At 39.7% G+C, this 21,530-nt stretch overlaps 1 protein-coding gene across 6 annotated transcripts in view; it reads left to right on the forward strand.

Annotated features, from left to right (window-relative positions):
• The window catches only part of stac (C2 and C2B_Munc13-like domain-containing protein staccato), a 2,073,982-nt gene that overhangs the window by 738,233 nt on the left and 1,314,219 nt on the right, over positions 1 to 21,530 (forward strand). For all 6 annotated transcript variants that reach the window (XR_010948689.1, XM_067759976.1, XM_067759977.1 and 3 more), the window contains exons 3-4: positions 3,280 to 3,620; positions 3,680 to 3,727. Coding sequence is in view for 5 of the 6 variants with exons in the window: in XM_067759976.1 (XP_067616077.1) it covers positions 3,280 to 3,620; positions 3,680 to 3,727 (389 nt within the window). In the remaining variant the exon portion in view is untranslated. The remainder of the gene's footprint in view (positions 1 to 3,279; positions 3,621 to 3,679; positions 3,728 to 21,530) is intronic.

Raw genomic sequence — 21,530 nt, forward strand, 5'->3', positions numbered from 1 at the left:
CAATGAACTTACGGAAGGCACGCTCCCCTTGGCGGGCATCCGTCGGGATAGGGAGGGCAGCAAAGCGGTTGTCTGTAAAGGATTTATATTCTTCCCACTTTCCTTTTTTGAAGTTTATGAAAGTGCGTTTTTCAGTGACGATGAAGTCGGCGGTACGCTCGATCGAAATAAGTATGGGCAGGTGGTCGGATGCCAATGTTACCATCGGCTGCCAGTTGACGCAGTTTACGAGTTCTGCGCTCACGATTGAGATATCTGGCGAGCTGTGACAGCTTCCTGCCATACGTGTGGGGGCGTCTCCGTTTATTTTGCAAAACGTCGTTTCTTCTATTTGATCCGCCAACATCTCACCCCTACTGTCCGCCCGCAAGTTTGAATTCCATAGATCATGATGGGCATTGAAATCGCCTAAGATAATGCGATTGTTGCCAGTGAGTAAGGCCCTGATATTAGGGCGGTATCCACTGGGGCAACAGGTGGCAGGAGGGATGTAGATGTTGATGATTTCTAGGTTTGCATCGCCTGACCGGACAGATAGGCCTTGACGTTCTAAGACATTGTCCCTGCGGTCGATGCCAGGATCAAATATATAATATTGCACAGAGTGGTGTATGATAAATGCGAGGCCGCCCCCAGTTCCGCTCTCGCGGTCTTTCCTGTGGACATTATACCCAGAGCAGGTCTGCAATGCAGATCTTGCTGTGAGTTTAGTCTCTTGAATCGCAGCAATGCGGATGTTGTGCCGCTTCATGAAATCGACTATCTCCGTAATCTTCCCAGTTAGTCCATTACAGTTTAACTGCAGAATTCTGAAGTGCATAAGGGGAGACGCCGCCACTCTGGGGGTAAGTGACGGGTGACTACGCCTGGGTTGTGGAAGGCCAGGACGCAATTGCTGTATTGGCCCTGGGACTGGGCGTCCTTGGGCAAGCATTGGGGTACCCGACGGAGGTTGTCACTGCTCATTTTGTAAGCTCTCGTCTTATTTGACCTATTGAGTTGTAATATTGGTGAAGGTTAGTAAAGGTAAAGTTATAATGTGTAAAAATTATTAAAACGTAATTTTTCGATGGGATCGTGGGACCCCCACGCCCCTTTCCATGTTCGGAGAAAATTTCGCTAGTAGACTATTGCATGTGTCCAAAATTTCATCAAAATCCGTGTAGCCGTTCTGGCATGATTCAGTCACAAAGATGAAAACATATAATAATTAAACTTTAAATGTTCCTAGGGGGCGGGGACCTCCCTCTTTTGAAAAATATATAGCTAGTAGATCCTTCTAGACTATTGGCTATATGTGTGCCAAATTTCATCCAAATCCGTCCAGCCGTTCTTGCGTGATTGAGTCAAAAAGACAAACGTCTGGACATCCAAACATACAAACTTCCAAACTTTCCCATTTATAATATATATTGGACTAGCCCTTACCCGTGGCCCAGTCCGCAAGGAGAAAATGAAATATATGGGCTATTCACGTTAGCCTGCTTATGAAGTTATCTGTTTAAAAATTATTTTTGTCAATGTATTTTATTTTTGTAATTGAGTAAAAAAATAACTAAATGAGCTGATAATCTGATAGGATCCCCAAATGATCCCGAAATTATCCATAAAAAGCCACGAAATGACCCCGACAGTATCACGGACGGATTCAGAAAACCATCCAGAAACGCCCCGGAAGGGTCTCTAAAAGTTCCCGGAATAGTCCCAAAAAACCCCGAAATGACAACGACACGATTCTAGCCTTATCCAGAGAACCACACAGAAATGATCCCTGAAGTCCCGAAAAAGTTCCGAAATGACCCTGACGGCCTCCCGGACGGATCTCGAAAATCTTATCAAAATATCCAGGAAGGGTTCCTAAATTATCCCGACATAGTCCAGAAAAAGTTCCGAAATGACCCCGAGGGGATCCACGATGGATCGCGAAAACAACACAGAAATGATTCCGGAAGAGTCCCAAAATGATCCCGAAATAGTCCAGAAATGACTCCGATGGGATCCCGCACGGATCCAGAAATGATGCCGGAAGGGTTTGGGACTTATCCCGAAAAAGTAACAAAAAAAATCTCGAATTTACTCCTACGGCATCCCCGATGGAGCCAGAAATGACCTCGCAAGGGTCCCAAAATGGATCCGGCAAACCATCAAAAATTGATGCCGGAAGGATCCCCAAATGATCCCGAAATAATACAGAAAAAGTCATGAATTGACCCCTAAAGGGTCCCCAAATAATCCCGAAATAATCCCGAAAAAGTTTCAAAATTACCCAGATGGGTTCCCGTACAGATCCCGAAATCCATCCCGAAGTGATGCCGGAAGGGTCCCCAATGACCCCGTATCAGCCCCGAAAAAGTTCCGATATTACCCTTACGGTATTCCGTAGGGATCCCGCAAACCATCCAGAAGTGATGCCGAAAGGCTCCTCAAATGATTCCGTATTAGTCCCAAAAAAGCCCCGAAATGACCCCGACGGGATCCCGAACGGATACAGAAAACCATCTAGAAATGATGTCGAAAGGTACCCCAAATGATCCCGAAATAATTCCGACGGGATCCCGGGAGGATCCTGAAAACTATCCAGAAATGATGCCGGAAATGTCCCCTAATAGTCCCGAAATGACCACGACGGGATCCCGTACGGATCTCGAAACCCATCCAGAAATGATGCCGGTAGGTACCCAAATGATCTCGAAATAACCCCGCCGGGATCCCGGACGGATCACGAAAAGTATCCAGAAATGATGGCGGAAAGGTACCCACATGATCCCCTCATAGTCCCGAAATGACCCCGACGGGATCCCGGACGGATCCCCAAAACCATCTAGAAACGATGCCGGAAGCTACCCCAAATGACCCCGAAAAAGTCCTGAAATTACCCCTACGGGATCACGAACGGATCCCGAAAACCATCCAGGAATGATGCCGAAAGGGTCCCCAAATGATCCCGTATTAGTCGCGAAAAAGTCCCAAAATGAACCCGACATAGTTACACTTTTTGTAATATTTTAACTAACTAAATACCAGAAAAAGCAACACTAAATTCATCTAAAAAATTCTCTTTAATACTCAGCTCCCGATGAAGAAGTGAAATTCAGAAACATGTCCTAGTAACCATCGCCGTTTGTAAACTTTGCAGTTTTTCTCTAATATCAATAACAAAACAATTGTATAAAGCAATATGAGCAAGTCTCTCTAACTAAATACAGATAACTTAAATTTCGCTTGTTGGTGCCTTATCAATGATTTCTCTTCATTTCTTTTTTTGTTATTTTATTTTAGATTGAGGATCTTTACGAAGAAATACTTTTCATAATATGCAATAACTTAAAATGTAAAACGGATGACGTAGATTTTATAGATCTCCTGGAGTTTGTTCAAGATGTATTCAATGTATCCACTACAATACATGACGAACTCTTGAAGTCGGCGGTGAGAAAAGAGTCTCCGAAGCTGAGACTAAACGTGGAAATCGTTAAAGCGGAAAACTTAATGCCGAAAGATGCCAACGGCTTCTCTGATCCTTTCGTCACTTTGTATTTAGAATCAAATGGATCCCATCGATATAATTCATCTGTTAAATACACTACTCTGAATCCTGTTTGGGAAGAACATTTCTCCTTGTAAGATACCGTGTCTTTACTAATATAAATATTTAACCTTCGACATTTCCTCAATTTAGGCCTATCACAGACGATCTCAAGGAGGAGGCACTAATAGTGGAAATATGGTAATTTCAATTATGCTTGATGTAGAATATATGAACGGATACACATTTTGATCATAACTATTGACAGTTTTCATTCTTTCTGAGTGCTAACTGATCAGTATTTTGGTTTTTAGTCTATGATTTCTAAATATTAGCTATACACATAGATATTTTTGACGAAACATATTAAAAAAACGGACCTGAGTATAGTCTCTAAAATATTTGCAACTTTTTATTAATCGTGTTTATTACAGATGCTTTTTTAAGTTTTTATATTAATGTTATAAATAAAAACGGATGTGTGTAAGTGAGGGTGTGGTTTTATAGGCGCCCAAAGTACTCAACCGATCTTCACAAAATTTTCGGGGTAGATACACGTTGTATTTTTCTGGCTATATGAAATTTTGTAAAAGTGGGCGGTGCCACGCCCTCATCCAATATACATTTCATTTTTTTTTAAAATTCGAGTCTGTTTGCCTCAAGCTTTTGATAACTGAGTACATGTACCCTATTGTAACGAATTCAGTGAAATTCCAATTATTCCAAACCTTCTGCTAACGTTCGAATCGCTAAACTGTTGAATAAATAACTCCAATATTCAATAAAGCAAAATGGTCTTTATTAGACTACTTTCAAAGAACTTCACAATAACACTTAACTTCACAACCAATAGCGTGCTTAAATCAAAACTGTTCTCTGACTACTCAGCTTGCTCTGCACGTTTCTCCTTATAGAATCTTCTACTTGGTTACCAACTATATACGTGTGTATTTGTAGTTTATAGCCTCTCGCATAGGCATATGCGTGTGTACAGGCCCGATGAGAGGGAGGTGGGAATGAGCGGATTCACCCCGAGCCCGGGTTTTCTCATGGGGCCCGGGTTTTCTCATGGGGCCCGCGATTTAGAGGTACTAAGACATTTTTTTTTAATTCAGGAGAGTCTTTAATTGTTCCATGTGCAAATTTTAAACCGAATTTCAAAAGCAACGAACATTGATAATGATTTTTTGCCTGAGCCTAAGGAGACAATAAAAACATCAAACAAAAATGTATATTTACATGAATCCGAAATCTTAAAGTTTTCGTGGTGAGACTGATGAAGGTTCATCTTCAAAAAGTCTTCCAACAATACCACCAACTCTGTATCAAAGTCCAGATTATTTACGACTTCGATATCGGTACCGTGAATAATGAGTTTTTGCGATCAGCTGAAGTCAACGAAATAGTTCCTGGATGTCATCAAAAGTGTCCTGTTATTTTTCCACGTGATTGTCATGACAAAGCATTTCCTACCTCGTTGTTATCTATGTTCGATAGCTATCTATGTTCAAAATCTGTATACAGTTTTCCCCAAAATTTGTGTTGCTTTACGTATCTTTTGCACTATTCCTGACACTGTAGCTAGTGCAGAGCGTTCCTTCAGCGTCCTTTCAAGAATAAAAAACTGTCATAGATCGTGTTCATCTAAAGAGCGAGTTTAGGACTTGCCATGCTTTGTGTTTAATCCGTTTTGGCAAGAGAGTTAAATTTTGATATTATAAATAATTTTGCAGCGAAAAAAGCAAGAAAAGCCACTCTTTGATATCCGAACCTTCTATATTGAATAATTAAAATTTATAATCATTATTAAATTTATGAGAAATGTATTAAAGTGTTACCAAATAACTAGAAAAGATTATTTGAAACAATATGTGGCTGTTAAAAAGAATTTTAATTCTACGTTACAATAAAAAGGTATAAATAGTAAATATAGTGAAACATTTTTTTTGATGTAATTCATCAATAATGATTCATGAATGAAACATATTCAAATGTATTTGTAAATTTTTTTTGGGGGCCCGTAAATTGTTTAGTCCTGGGCCCCGATTTTTTCTCTCCGGCCCTACGTGTGTATATGAGAGTACTACTTCGGCTGATGATTACATATGTTTATGAGTATCTCTCCCTTGCCTTGTATGTATGTGGGTATAATGATGATTAATGTCTTTATGTAGCTTGATTTAATGTTTTTGTTGTTTTGCATTTATTTAGTGATGTGAAAATTCGCCACACTGCCCTCCACCTAAGTCGGATCGTCCCGATCAGACGAATTTCCTGATCTAAACGCTGCCAGTCTTTCCAAATGAATCACTTTCATTTTAGTTCGTAGTTCCCCAATTGTTTGTATGCGTTAAGCTACATCATTAATCCGTTTCACAACTTTATATGGGCGTTCCCAATTACACTGAAATTTCGGTGACACACCTTTTTTTCGTTGTGGGTTGTATAGCAGCACCAAATCTTATTCCCGAAAACCTGCCGAATTAGTTGCTTTATCATATCTGGCTTTAATTTTTTCACTCATAATCTTGGTTCGTTGTCTTACAAGATCATGTGTTTCCCTCATCTCTTACCAACCCACCAGAATCTCTGCTTGATCTTCTCGAGCGTCTTCGTAACTCCAAGATGACCTCCACTTGGACCATTATGAAGCTTACTGAGAACATTGGGAATCCTTTTCCTTGCAACAACTATCAGTTTCCTATTACTTTGACCATTCTCACTCTCCCATACTCGATGCAGGCAACCGGATATCAATTCTAAACTGTTCCATTGTCCGCAATATGACTTTGCAATAGGATTCTCTGCTGACATCTCTTCTTTATTTGGTTTTTCGATCTGTATCTTTTAACTGACACTTCCTTAGTTGTCCCATGTCCCATTCATCCGAACACATTGTAGTCATAAGCCGGACATATATGATGTATTCCTTAGCCTCAGCTTTCGAACAGTGTTTGCATACCAAATTACATGGTCTTCGTGACATTGCATCGGCATTCCCATGTGTACTACCTTTTCGATGCTCAATGGAAAAGTCATAGCTTTGTAGTCGCTCGATCCATCGTGCCAATTGTCCTTCTGGATTACGGAACTGCGGGAGTCATTTCAACGCTGTTTTGTCTGTCCTGACACGGAAGCGCTGCCCGTAGGGGTACTTGTTAAAATGTTTAATGCACTCTACCAATGCCAACAGTTCTCTCCGTGCAACGCAATGGTCCCTCTCCTGTTCATCGACCAGTTGTGAAAAAACGCCTCCTATAGCATATCCGCTCCCATCTGTATCTAGAATAAACGTCGTTCCTGGAATCGGATATGCCAACATTGGGGCAGTGCACAAACGCTCTTTCAATGTTTGGAAAGCCACTTCTTGCTCCCTCTTTCATTCAAATGATTTATTTTTTCTTGTAAGCTCGTGGAGGCTATGGGCTACGCTGGCAAAGTTTGGTACAAACCGGCGGTAATATGTGGAAAGCCCAAGGAAATTTCTTAATTCATGCAAGTTCTGTGGTTTTGGCCAATTCTTTACAGCTTCTATCTTTTCATTCGCAGTACAGATGCCCTCTGTCGTTACCTTGTGACCCAAATAATTTGCAGCGAACACTTTTTGGGACTTAGTTTCAGACCAGCGCCAGCTATTGTCTGGAAAACTTCCTCTAAGTTTTTAAGATGTTCATCAAAGTTCTTGCCCAATACGATGATGTCGTCGAGGTAAAACAAGCATGTTTTCCAACGTAGTCCTTTCAATACCTGATCCATGAGTCTCTTGAAAGTACCTGGTGCATTACAAATTCCAAAAGGCATCACTGTAAATTGCCACAGAGCCTCACCGACACTGAAGGTTATTTTCTCTTTGTCTTCCTTCTTCACCTCCACTTGCCAGTAGCCGCTTTTCAAGTCCAGTGTGGAAAACCATTTCGTACCAGATGGCGAGTCCAGAGTATCTTCAATTTTTGGCAATGGGTAGATATCCTTTTTTGTAACATCGTTCAACTTGCGGCAGTCCACGCAAAACCTAATTTTTCCATCCTTCTTCTTCACAAGTACTACCGTTGAGCTCCATGGGCTAACTGATGGTTCGATGACGCCGCTGTCGCTCATTTCTTGTATGAGTTGTCTCACAACTTCCCGCTTCGCCAGTGGAACACTACGAGGAGTTTGACGGATTGGCCTCGCATCTCCAGTGCCAATTTGATGTTTCACAACTTTGGTGCGGCCTGGTTTAGAACCATCTTGGGCAAATATGTTTGCGTATTTTATGAGCAATTGTTTTGTCTTCCTTTGATAGTCTTCCTCTAGTCCCTCCGTCCATGCTGTGATGTCATTTGAAAGATTAATCTAGCTAGTTGAAACGTTTTCCTGGAGCTGTTCACAGTTTATAACTACTGCAGGGCGAAATCAAAAGTCCTTGGAATCTTGGCGGGAATACTGTTCGTTGTATTACATGTAAAAATAAATTAGCGGTACTCGACAGATGATGTTCTGGGTCACCCTGGTCCACATTTTGGTCGATATCTCGAAAACGCCTTCACATATACAACTAAGGGCCACTCCCTTTAAAAACCCTCATTAATACCTTTAATTTGAAACCCATATCGTACAAACACATTCTAGAGTCACCGCTGGTCCAGCTTTATGGCGATATCTCGAAAAGGCGTTCACCTATAAAACTAATGCCCACTCCCATTTAAAATACTCATTAACACCTTTCGTTTAATACCCATATCTTACAAACAAATTCTAGAGTCACTCCTGGTCCACCTTTATGGCGATATCTCGAAAAGGCGTCCACCTATAGAACTAAGGCCGACTCCCTTTAAAAATACTCATTAACACCTTTCATTTGATATCCATATCATAGAAACAAATTCTAGAGTCACCCCTGGTCCACCTTTATGGCGATATCTCGAAAAGGCGTCCACCTATAGAACTAAGGCCTACTCCCTTTTAAAATACTCATTGAAACCTTTCATTTGATTCCCATATCGTGCAAACACATTCTAGAGTCACCCCTGGTCCACCTTTATGGCGATATCTCGAAAAGGCGTCGCCCTACAGAACTAAGGCCCACTACCTTTTAAAATACTCATTAACGCCTTTCATTTCATTCCCATATCGTACAAGCACATTCTAGAGTCACCCCTGGTCCACCTTTATGGCGATATCCCGAAATGGCCTCCACTTATAGAACTATGACCCACTCCCTTTTAAAATATTCTTTAATACCTTCCATTTGATACCCATGTCATACAAACACATTCCAGGGTTACCCTAGGTTCATTTTCCTACATGGTGATCTTCCCTTATTTTGTCTCCAAAGCTCTCAGCTGAGTATGTAATGTTCGGTTACACCCGAACTTAGCCTTCCTTACTTGTTACACATGTTCTTATGAGTGTAGTTATTTTCAGCGCGATAGAATAAACCTAATTCTATTTTCGGGAAGCAACAGTGACTGGCGTAAATGAAAACAAAAATAGAAGTAAATAACAGATACTAAAAGCTAAGATCATTATTTTGGGCGTTTTTTTAACAAATTTAACTTTTTTTTCTAAATTTTTCGTTACTGTTTGCTGTAACTTACATTGGTGGCTGCCGCTTTCAAAGTAATCAAGAAGCCAATGCTTGGCTACGGATGTCGTCAAGCTTTGCTTTATTGTGGTTGTGGTCTGTAGACGCCGTGTTGAATGTGATCACCGTTGGTTGGTTTGCAGATATAGATTTAGTAACAGCAAACCGTGCAGAAAATTCAAAATCAGTAAACCGTGACCGAATTGTAGCAACTGCAGCATGTTTAATTTGGGTTTGAATACCCCCTATACCTAAAATATCTTGATTGTAACATAAACGATTGAGTTGTAGACTTTTTGCAGTTTCCTCAGTCATGAAATTTACTTCGGAACCGGAATCTAAAAGCGCGCGAACGGGCTGAAAAATTCCAAACTTGTCTTTCAACATTACGACGGCAGTTGGTATTATTGCTTTTCTGAATGACTGAGCAACCATGGACGTAGTAATCTGCGTTGTAATTGCTTTGGTGCCGAAAGATTGTTTTGCATTAAATTTAGTAGCATGAGTAACCGAAGCTACTCCTGAAGGTTTTGTGATAGAAAAAACAAGTAAATGTGTGTGGTGAGATGCTTTGCACACACGGAATTTAAAATTTAGATGGGCCTTTCGAGATGCATATCCTTTGCGCAAATAGTTTAAACACATTCCTGAACGCTTGACAAATTCCAATCGCTCATTAACGGGGAGCGCAAGGAACTCAGAGCAACTTCTTATAACATGTTCTGCGCAATTACAAAAAAGCGCACGCTGACTTGGAGTTGACGAATGCGTGAAATCTTTTCGGGCTAGATTTTGTCTTGACCTCACGTTGAGGTTCGAGAGACTCATAACCTTTAATATGGCTTTCTAAAAGCTGACAACGCCTGCTAAGAATGGTATAGCATTGACCCCAAGTCGGAAGTGTAGCCTCTTCTTGTTTTTCCTCATACATAGTCTTTGTGCTACTATCTACCTTTGAAATAACTATGTGCATCATAAATGTGCTTAAAATATCAATTTCCGATCCTAACGAGAGCAAAGATGCCCGCATAGCAGAAACCTTGTCTGTGATCGTACGTAAAGCAGTGGGATCAGCTTTGGTCACTGCTTGTAGACCAAACAATGAAGAAATATAATGTAAGAAATTTAGAACATTATTGTCATAACGTTCCTTTAAACGCGCCAGAGCCTTAGGGAAATTCTCCTCTGTTATCTGAAATGGTTTTACTATTGCCAATGCTTGTCCTGACAAACAATTTATCAAATAATTGAACTTTCATATTTTCGGAATGGTGCGATCGTCGTTGACAACATTGGCAATGGTATGCGAAAATCGTTTATATTCAAATTATTTTCCATCAAATTTGGGTAATTTTAGTTTTGGTAATCGACTCTGATGTGTAAAGGGATAATTCGTAGAAGCATTTGTAAAACTTGCTTCGGCTACGCTTGTACGGCGCACTTTATTCAACAGCCGCATAATCTTTCCTTTTACTTCAATATAACTTTCCTCTATGTCGCTTCTTGCATTGTCCTCAGGGTTAATTTTTTCTATATGGCCCTGAAGGTGGCTTATTTGCGTAAAATGAGATTCTAATATTTGCAGACGACATTCCAACATGATGGAATCTGCTGACTGCCCTTCTTTTTCTACCTTATACGCCAATTACACGGCTCAAGTATCCTTGTGCCAATTACCAATTTGCGCAAGGATTTGCCCGGTGTGTGCACTGGTTGCGCTATTTGCGCAGAGAACTGTGCTAAATTCAAAACGATTTTGATATTTACGCATGTCTGCAGATATTGCACATGCTTTTTTCTTCATGTGTGGTGAATGTGACACAGTTTACCTGTGGTTTCTGATAATATAACATCAGTAATTGTTGCTTAAAAATGTTAATATCGAAGGCGTAAGGACCATCTCTAGCTTGTAACAGGAATTCGCACAAATTCAATAATACATAATAATTTTTTATACAATTATAACAATGTTTCATTTGTTGCGTTAGTTGAAAAATGAATATTGCGCAGTGCTGCAATGAGTTGAGCTGGTCTTGCAACTAAAATATATATATTATAAATACAATGGAAAATAAACGCTTCTGGTGCGAGTTTTTTGACTTATACTGTGAATTACCAGCACTGTGGAAAATAAATAGTGTTTTTTATACAATTAGTGCCTTTTTTATACAATTAAAACACATGTTTCATTTGTGCGCTACATTAAAAATGAATATTGCGCAGTGTTTTTCAGCCGTGTATGTCAAAATTTTTATTTGCACAAATTCCGTCGTTTTATATTTGCGCATGGCTTTTGTGTCATGTATGGGCCGTCTTAGGTTTCATATTTGTTATGTTTCGCTTCATAACAGAGCGTTGTTGTTTTAACGTCGCTACTGCGTCGACATTTGGCTGGTCATCTTCATTTCCCATTGTAAAGAAAGTTCAATGTAACGAAATTCGAAAAAAACTATACAGCGTAATTGTGTAGCTTTTCCTCAGAAATTAAAAAAAATAAACTAGTGGTAATATTAATGAAGCGATATTTGGCTTAACGCTGCCTTTGTAAAAGAATTTTAAATATCAAGGTATTTATGTATAAAACTTGAGGCCAATCAATTGGGTGATGGCAAAAAGGGAAAAACGAAAAAGTTATGCGAACACGATAGCGTGTGTCACCGCCGCCAGTGTCTGCTGCTTATGATGCAACCAGAATGCTGATGACAATAAATATGCGCGAATATCATTTTTGTCCCTAATACCGTAGAGGATATATTAGGTGAGAGCGTTACAGAGATTCAAATTAAATTTTAATGCTTCGATTCTTAATTATTTCGATAAGTTCTTTCTACATTTATAATGTTATATACCCACTGCTTAATGTATATATGCACGGTACAATATAAATTTCAAAGTATATACATAGGTATACATAGATTTTAGAGCAATCAACTTACAATAACTGTGTGGGTATGTGCCTACCGCTACCTTAATGCTGCAATGCCGACGGCAAATGGAATGCTCTTCTTGATGATGATGGTAAAATGATGCTGATGGTTGTAGCGCCAGAAGCGCTTGTCGCCGGTGTTATGTTGTGTATTGACTGTGTCCCTGTTTTCAGCTGGCACAAGCACGAGTAGCGCATGACAAGTCCTGCCACGGTCGCCAAATATTCGGCGACAGGAAATAATATTAATCAAAAAATGTTGTGTTTTACTCCTTTATTTGCTTTGAGCGAACTAAAAATAAAATTACAATAAATGAAGTGCTAAGCAGATAGTTGTATGTATGTACATAGATCTTAATATAACAGAGAGTACAACTAGCAGAATTTCCTTGCTCACTAACCTTGAATGCAGGCATTGACTGCAAATGCCAAAAATATATAAACGACTTGCTCTTATTCCACAGTTATTGTGCTTAACTACACTGGTGCCTAAATAATTAAAAAAGAGGCATGGACGCTCTCACACAACAACACATATAAAAAAAAAATACATATACCCTCCAAATAAATGAAAGTTTCTGAGTTTTGGGAAAATTGTTATTTTGACGTCTGATTACTTTCTTATTTTTGTCTTCTGAAATTTGACTTCCGAATTTTGTCTTTCTGAAAAAAGGGTTCTGACTTTTACTTTCTGACAAAATGTGTTTCTGGATTTTTTTTCCTTCTGAAATTATGGGGGCACCGACTTGTAGAAAATTATTTTTGTATGCCGAGAGGGGACTTTACTTTTCAATTGCCTATCTAGCCCATTTATTGACAGGAGTGATTCTTTGCTGGATTTCAGAGCTGTTGTTTGTGTTAATGCTGGTTCCCAAATAGACGAAGTATTTTACTATTTCGAAATTATGGCTGCCAACAGTAACGTGGTTGCTAAGGCTCAAATGCACTGACTCTTGGCTCAATAACAGCGGGTACTTCGCTTTGTCCCCATTCATAATCAAACTCATATTTTCCGCTTCTTCTTTTAGTCTTAATTTTTTAGTTTGTAGGTAGAAGAACTTACGGGCTCCCAGCGGGTTAGGGTATGCCTGTCGTAAGACGCGACTAAAATACCGAATAGATTCAAGGGGTTGTGTAGCGCAACTCTTCCAAGGGGTTGCCAGCGCAATATATAGCTTCTCCAACCCAATTGTCAACCTCACCTATCCGTGGCTAATCCTGTTTCATTAACTCTGGCTACCCCGAACTCCTCATGGATCTAGGGGAAAGGAGAGCGTTATGGCCTAGAAGGTCGCATGTGGTCATACCAAATCGTTCCCGAGAACGTACGGGAACGTACCGGATCTGCATCCGGCAAAGAACCATCAACACCGATAACACTCCCCAACAACAGCAGAACTTACGGCGTGGGTGTTCAGGCCGATGATATCAATGTCATCAGAATACACCAAAAATTGCACGCTTTTATAAAATATTGTTCCAGAGTGGTTAAGTTCTGCAGCTAGTATAACTTTCTCCAGCATCAAATTAAAAAAATCGCACTAGGGGGTCACCCTGTGTGAAACCTCGTTTAACTTCGAAGGGCTCTTAGAGCTCCTTTTTAATTCTGTCTGAGTTGATGTTGTTGCTGATCGTCATTTTGCACAGCCGTGTAAGTTTTGCGGAGAAACCAAATTCAGACATAGTGGCATATAGGCAGATCCTTTTCGTGCTGTCGAACACACAGCCGTATAAGTTTTGCGGGGAAACCAAATTCAGACATAGTGGCATATAGGCAGATCCTTTTCGTACTGTCGAAGACGGATTTAAAATGAATGAAAAGGTGATGTGTGTCAAATCTTTTTTCGAGGATTTTTTTCCAAGGTTTCGAACATGGTGAAAGTCTGCGCGATGGTAAATTTACCAAGTCGCCGCTCTGATCCAGTCAGTCGCATCAATCTTTCGCACAACACACTGATAGGACCTTATATGCTATATTAAGAAATCTGATCCCGTTTCTTGTGGACTTGGCAAAAAACACTTAGATTCCAACCTTCGAACGTGCATTGGTCCGACCATATTTTGCAAAAAAGCTGATGCATGCGCCTTACCAACCCTCGCCGCCACATTTGAAGAGCTCCACAGGCAATGCATTAGCACCCGCGGAATTTTTTTTTCCTCTGAAGTCGTTTCATTTTCCCTTTCAACTCGAGGAAGCGTTCACACACTCTTCTGGTTCCGCTCGCTTTTAATGTAGCTCTGTAAGCGGCGTATTTTCTTGTGACTGTAACGCGGCATTTATTGTAACAGTTTTTTTTCCGTGGTCGCTGGTAACTAATTAATTCCTCGGCAGCACGAAGTGCTTTATAGATATGCTCCCACTGCTCATGCATTCCGTCGGATTGACTTGTGCTCTCAAAAGGCAGGTGTGATTGCAGCCTTTCGACGTCTAGCTTTTCTTGCGCTTTGTTTCTTTGGTTTTTTCCGCGCCGAAGCGGGCGCGTTCTTTAGCTGCGACGAGATGTTAAGTCCTCGCATCGTACGCACATCTAAAATACTGGAGGCATGCCGTCCGTCTATCACAACGTGGTCGACCTGATTGCGAGTAATTCATGTAGCTTTATGTATATTTTTCTGCATGTACCTCGTGCTGGATATGACCATGTTTCGAGCACAGGCGAAGTCGATCAGCTTCGGAACTTTATGAGAGGTTTCATTGTGTAGCCAAAAACATCTTCCTTGTCCACCTTGGCGTTAAATTCGCCAAGCACGACTGTTATATGATGGCGGGGCAGCGCTTTTATGTGCGTTCTAAACGTTTATAGAAATCGTCTTTTATTTCATCGTCTTTTTCTATGTCGGTACATGGGCGTAGATGAATGATAGTTAAAAAAAAATTGCTTTTAATCGGATAGTGGCTAAACGTTCTCCACAGGCGTGAACGTCAGTACTAGGCGGTAATGCTTGACTCCCACCACGAATCCGACTAAAAAACTGCCCTTATTCGCATGATTGTTTTCTTGCCATCCCTTGTCCATCGCATTTCTTGGAGGCGGAGATGTCGGATTTTGCTTTGACGAGGACATCCAGGGCGCTTGCCCTCAAATAATATTCCTTTAAACATTTGCATGGGTCGTCATCAGTAAAGGGTTGTCTTCTTAGTAGAGGCCTTGTATCTTTTATCATTGGAGTGTGGTTTGACGTTGCCGGTTCCAATACCAGCGCACAACCTGCTCAGCGGGAACGAAAATATTACTTGCAAGTTTATATAGCGACCCGCTTAATCCAAGACAGACGCCCGCTTGAAGCCGCATCTTGTGTTGTTGTTGTTGTAGCGATAAGGACACTCCCGGAGTGTTATCGATGTTGATGGTCTTTCGCCGGATGCAGATCCGGTACGTTCCGGTACCGAGCCCGACCATCTCGGGAACGATTTGTTATGACCACATGTGACCTTCCAGGCCATTCCGCCCCCTACATCCATGAGGAGTTTGGGGTCGCCAGAGCCTCGGTTGTTAATGAAACAGGAGCTATATATTGCGCTGGAAACCTGAATGGGTTGCGCTAGACAACTCCTTGAATCTATTTGGTATTTTAGTCGCCTCTTATGACAGGCATACCCCCTAACCCGCATCTTTTGGTTGACAGACGCTGCCGATGGAGATCCCCAGCTAGGCATTAATCCGAGTATGTCAGAGTGGTCTAGCCAGGCTGTCGCCTTCTTACATTAGCTCACCACTAAACGGCTGTTCATTGTCTATTGAGAGGATACTTGGCCGCAACCGACCGGCATTAGGGAGTTGTATCCAACTTGTGTAGCTACCCTCGAAATTCGGGGGTGAAGTATTCTGAAGACACGTGTTGATCATCCATTCGATGAGATCAACCATGGAACTTTGCTGCTTAATAAGAACGTGCAATGCATTTGAAATATCATTGGTCATTTGATGGGTCGTATTAAGGTGACAGACACACTACAGCAAACAACAATATTATATATTTAATGACTTATACCTCATTTATAAATTATTGAAATCGTTCGAAAGCTGTACGTCGTGTTTTCACGAAGTGTCTGCTGGCTTGAGACTTAAGCCAGCAGACACTCACTTTTCTCGGAACCGGAGGCAGCTATACATTTTTTTGCGGTAGTAAATTGCCAATAAATGCAGTATAAGAGTAAGACTTTTTCAACTGAGCCCCGTTTTGACCAAAGCCAATATTTTGCGATGATATTTGGTCAGCGCCGAGCTTTGCGGTCGAGAAGAACACTGTGCGAATTTTGGTGCAAAATTCTGCATAATTTTTTTTTTTTTTTAATTAGCAATTAAAAATTTTGGGAAGTTAATTCTTCACCCGAAAGTAAGCGTCCGAACGGGAAAATTTTTTAGATATAGATCCGAAAGACATTGAAGTACAAAGTAAAATATTTTTTTTTTTTCAAAAACCGTTTTTGGTTTTGTTTGCTGGGTTGGAGCTGTTTTGGTCGATACGTATAAAGAAAAAACCAAGAGTTTTTGCTTTTCTCTTCTATGCATTTCGACGCATCCGCGTCATCATCAGGAAGTCTATTTTATTTTCAAACAAACAACATGAAAAATACAAAACGAATCATTATTTTCAATAAACATTACAAATTCAATATTAAAACAATAACTCACAATAATTTAATTAGTTGTACAAACACAATAATATCACAGGTTCAGGACAATCGATACATTCATTGTTCTTATTTTTTATTTTTGTTTTTATCATTTTTTATTATTGCTGTATAAGCGCTATTTGCATTGTGAATACATCAACATGAAGGAACAGTGTGAATTTAACATGATCACAAACGTTTGAATCAACATTACTTCCTGTTAATACAACATTATTTGTCTCGTTAAATTAACACTATTTCGTGTTACTCTAACACGATCTGACATGTTAAACTAACACTATACTATGTAGAAATAACACGATATGTCATGCTAAACTAACACGATATATCATGTTAGCTTAAAAGGGTTTTATTGTTAAATTAACACGATCTATCATGTTAATTTAACAGGTTGTTATTGATAAATTAACACCATCTATCTTGTTATTTTAACAGGATTTTATTGTTAAATTAACATGATCTATGATGTTATTTTAACAGTTTTTTATTGTCAAATTAACACGATTTATCATGTTATTTTAACATGGTTTTTATTGTTGAATTAACATGATAAAAATTAACCACCTCGTTTTTGGTTTTTTAAATTAAATTTATTTATTTATGACTTCAATTAAGGATTGTTTTTTTTTATACAAATAAGGACAATTTGAGTGGCACTCGGTGCAAACGCTCTCGCATAACAAAAAAATAAGGCGCCAGTGTGAAAGCCGCTCCTTGAATTTTATTCTTAGCCCAATCTCTGTCTTTGGGAAAATGCACTGATGACCTGATATCAAACTTCTCGCTCTCTGATAGCGCGTGAAAATGTGAATTTTTTATAGTATTGGCCATAGATGTCATCATGCTCATAATCAAATTTGGGCATCTCAGAATAACTTTGGGGCATTTTACATGGTAAAGGTTTAATTTATGATTTTCACCGGAAATTTACTCAAGATTGTCAAATGGGATATCAAAAAACTCGAATTTTTGTCAGGATTACAAATCCGAAGAAAAAAAATAGTGTGGCACTCGGGGACTGCCGCGGTAGAGCTTTTGATTATTATCAACTTACGCAATTATAATATTTATGGAACATTTTGTTTTCTTTGATGTTAATTCAAGTTTTGTCTTTGATATTAATTCAAGTTACACTTTTTAAGCGTGGTGACCGATAAGAAACCAAATTTTTCACTTTTATTGAATATATGAGAAGTTAATATTGGTTAAAAAATTTTTATTATTATCTTACAAGATATGTACATACATAGGTTATTCAGGAGTATTTATAATTGAAATTATAGGTTTATGGTAACGTTAGCATTACTTCGGATTCGGGTGCGCGCTACGTGAGCTCTATGGCTACTCTCACGCTAATGGGCTAGGCATCCATCTTCTCGTTTACTGGTAAGTATATGTCTCACATATGTGCTGACCGTATCCCATCTGTCTCTTCGACCGGTCATGTTATTGATGACACTCCCCGGGGATAGGTCGCCAAGTACCTCTTCTACCCTCCTTCGCTGATCGGAGAAGTGCCTGCATTCGAAGAAGGTGTGGCGTACATCGTCTATTTTCTCAGAGTACAGGCAGCTTGGGTTATCAACCTTACCAATTCTGTGTAGGTATTTGCGGAAGTAACCGTGTCCCGTTAGAAACTGGGCCAGGTAAAAGTCTACCTCTTCGTGCGGTCGCTTCAACCATGGATTCAGTTCAGGAATTAGTTCCCTAGTCCACTTTCCTACGATGCTGTTGCTCCACTGATCTTGCCAGCGTCGGATCGATTCTTCTCGCGCCTGCCCGGCAACAGCAGCTCTACTTGCTTGCGATCCGTTGTCATATATTGCTTTTCTTTCCTCAACGAGAAGATATATCGGTATGGTTCCCGTTAAAGTTAAAGTTAAAGTTAAAGTTAAAGCTAAAGTTAAATTTAAAGTTAAAGTTAAAGTTAAATTTAAAGTTAAAGTTTCAATTAAAGTTAAAGTTGCCTCTTATGACAGGCATAACTACCGCGGGTATATTCTAACCCCCTAACCCGCATCATGTGGTTGACAGACGCTGCCGATGGAGATCCCAAGCTAGGCATTAATCCGAGTATATCAGAGTGGTCTAGCCAGGCTGTCGCCTTCTTACATTAGCTCACCACTAAACGGATGTTCATTGTCTATTGAGAGGATACTTTGCCGCAACCGACCGGCAGTAGGGAGTTGTATCCAACTTGTGTAGCTACCCTCTAAATTCGGGGGTGAAGTATTCTGAAGACACGTGCTGATCATCCGTTCGATGAGATCAACCATGGATCTTTGCTGCTTAATAAGAACGTGCAATGCAGTTGAAATATCATTGGTCATTTGATGGGTCGTATTAAGGTGACAGACACACTATAGCAAACAACAATATTATATATTTAATGACTTATACCTCATTTATAAATTAGTGAAATAGTTCGAAAGCTGTACGTCGTGTTTTCACGAAGTGTCTGCTGGCTTGAGACTTAAGCCAGCAGACTCTAACTTTTCTCGGAACCGGAGGCAGCTATACATTTTTTTGCGGTAGTAAATTGCCAATAAATGCAGTATAAGAGTAAGACTTTTTCAACTGAGCCCCGTTTTGACCAAAGCCAATATTTTGCGATGATATTTGGTCAGCGCCGAGCTTTGCGGTCGAGAAGAACACTGTGCGAATTTTGGTGCAACATTCTGCATAATTTTTTTTTTTTTTTTTAATTAGCAATTAAAAATGCTGGGAAGTTAATTCTTTACCCGAAAGTAAGCGTCCGAACGGGAAATTTTTTTAGATATAGATCCGAAAGACATTGAAGTACAAAGTAAAATTTTTTTTTTTTAAAAATTGTTTTTGTTTTGCAATAAATTTTATATAAACAATTGAATATTTAAACAATTTCTGCGCCCTGCAGACGGAAATTTTAAATAACGGCTTATGCAAAAACCATTTCTGGGATAATCTGCGAAAAAAATGTTTGAGATCTGACATAGTTTGAAAACATTACTTTGTTTTACGAAACCTTTAGTACTAAAAATTTTGTTTTCAATACGTAAAAAAAATAAAAATTTAGTTATTAATACTTATTTTGTTTGCATTGATATTAAATACGAGCATATTGGTGAACACAATACCGAATCCAATATACTGCTGAACCCTTTTCAAAAAAAAAAAAAGATCCATAATACAGTGTACACAAATTTAGTTCGAATAAGTGATGAAAATATTAAATTTAGCGAGCTAGCCGGACAATACATGGGTCGAACGTGTAGAAAATATTTAGACAACGGAAAATTACATTCGTTTCCTAATGTAAATACTGGTCACACCCTGTGCAAAGGTTATACTTACTTTTATATCACGTAAATAAATTCCACTATTTAAGACGGTTCGCAAAATATTGTGGAAAATCTCACGGACTACAGTGAAAAAAGTAAAGTTGTGCTTTTTCGTTCATTTCGGAGATTTGGTTCTTTCCAAACATTTAAGAACCAGAAATTCATTCTCTCACGCTGATACAAAGTCTCCAGATGCAAGTGTTGCAATTCTACAATACGCAATCGCCAAAAGTGCTGACGGCATGTCTACACAAGATGCCTTAACGCGCAATCGCCAAAACTGCTGACTGCATGTCTGGACACCAGATATCTTGAATCAAGGCCATATTTTCTGAGCTGCGGCGCAACAACGAATATTCACCAAGCAGTGACGCGACAGCGAAGATCAGGGTATATAATTAAGCATATTTCCAAATTGTAATTCATTAAAAAAAAAATACGGCTTCCTGTCGTAGAAAAAAATATTTTTTTAAACAATTTAGTGCAGTCTAAATTAACTGGCGCCCAACGTCAAAGGGTCTAGTCGCGAAATAAAAAGTGCATAAGTCGATCCAAAAAGACTCGCCGTTACCATTGGACCAAGGACCAAGAACTCACCCCCATACCCACGCTTGAGGAAGGGGCAGCAAGCGAGTGTAATTCAAGTGGAATAGCCGATCTTTAGTACCCGGAAGGAAAAGAGAAGAAATCGAAAATCCATGCTTGCTGTCTTATCGTAAGAATATTTAAGTTAAATTATTTTTTTAAAAAAAAGGAAAATAGGTATTTTTACTTGTATAAAATTAAGAGTTTTAGGGAGATATTTTAAATAGGTTATTAACATTTGCATTTCAAATTTTTTTTTTATCCCTAATTGCACTGAATAATAAAGAGCTCTTACAGCTCATAAATTAAATAGGCAATTAAAAATGACACAAATCCAACTCTGCGATTCACCTGAAAAGGGACCATCCAGAGATTGTTAAAGGAAAACACATTAATAACTTAGAGCAAAAATGGCGCAAAATAATGTGCTACGACCACCCTTGTTGGGTAATGTAGGTGCACCTCCAGCAGGGGCACCAGTACAACCACAACCTCAGCTGCAACCAGCTGGCATTCCCCAATCGGTGAATGCCTCCCCTGAGTTTAGGAACCTTATTAAGGATCTAATAGCTGAAATTCTGGTGACGGACGAGAATAAGATAGTTAGGAGCATACTTCATCCCACACAACAACCCTTAACGGATCAACTAATTGACGAACAATTTCGAAGTAACCTCTCAGACGTAGACAAAGTGCCCGACGTCGTGAGATCCCTGCGCGAGTTCGGTGGCAACCCAGCAGAATTCAGTAGCTGGAAAAAAAGTGTAGAGCGAATCCTGAAGATTTATGAACCAAGCATAGGTTCACCTAAGTTCTTTGGCATTCTAAGCGTAATTCGCAACAATATTGTAGGCAGTGCAGACGCTGCACTCGAATCCTACAACACCCCCTTAAATTGGAAAGCAATTTCCCAGTGCCTCACAGCACACTATGCTGACAAACGGGACTTAAGCACTCTGGAGTACCAG

Source organism: Eurosta solidaginis, chromosome 1, assembly GCF_040869045.1.
Source record: "Eurosta solidaginis isolate ZX-2024a chromosome 1, ASM4086904v1, whole genome shotgun sequence".
In the NCBI taxonomy this organism is placed as follows: Eukaryota; Metazoa; Arthropoda; class Insecta; order Diptera; family Tephritidae; genus Eurosta; species Eurosta solidaginis.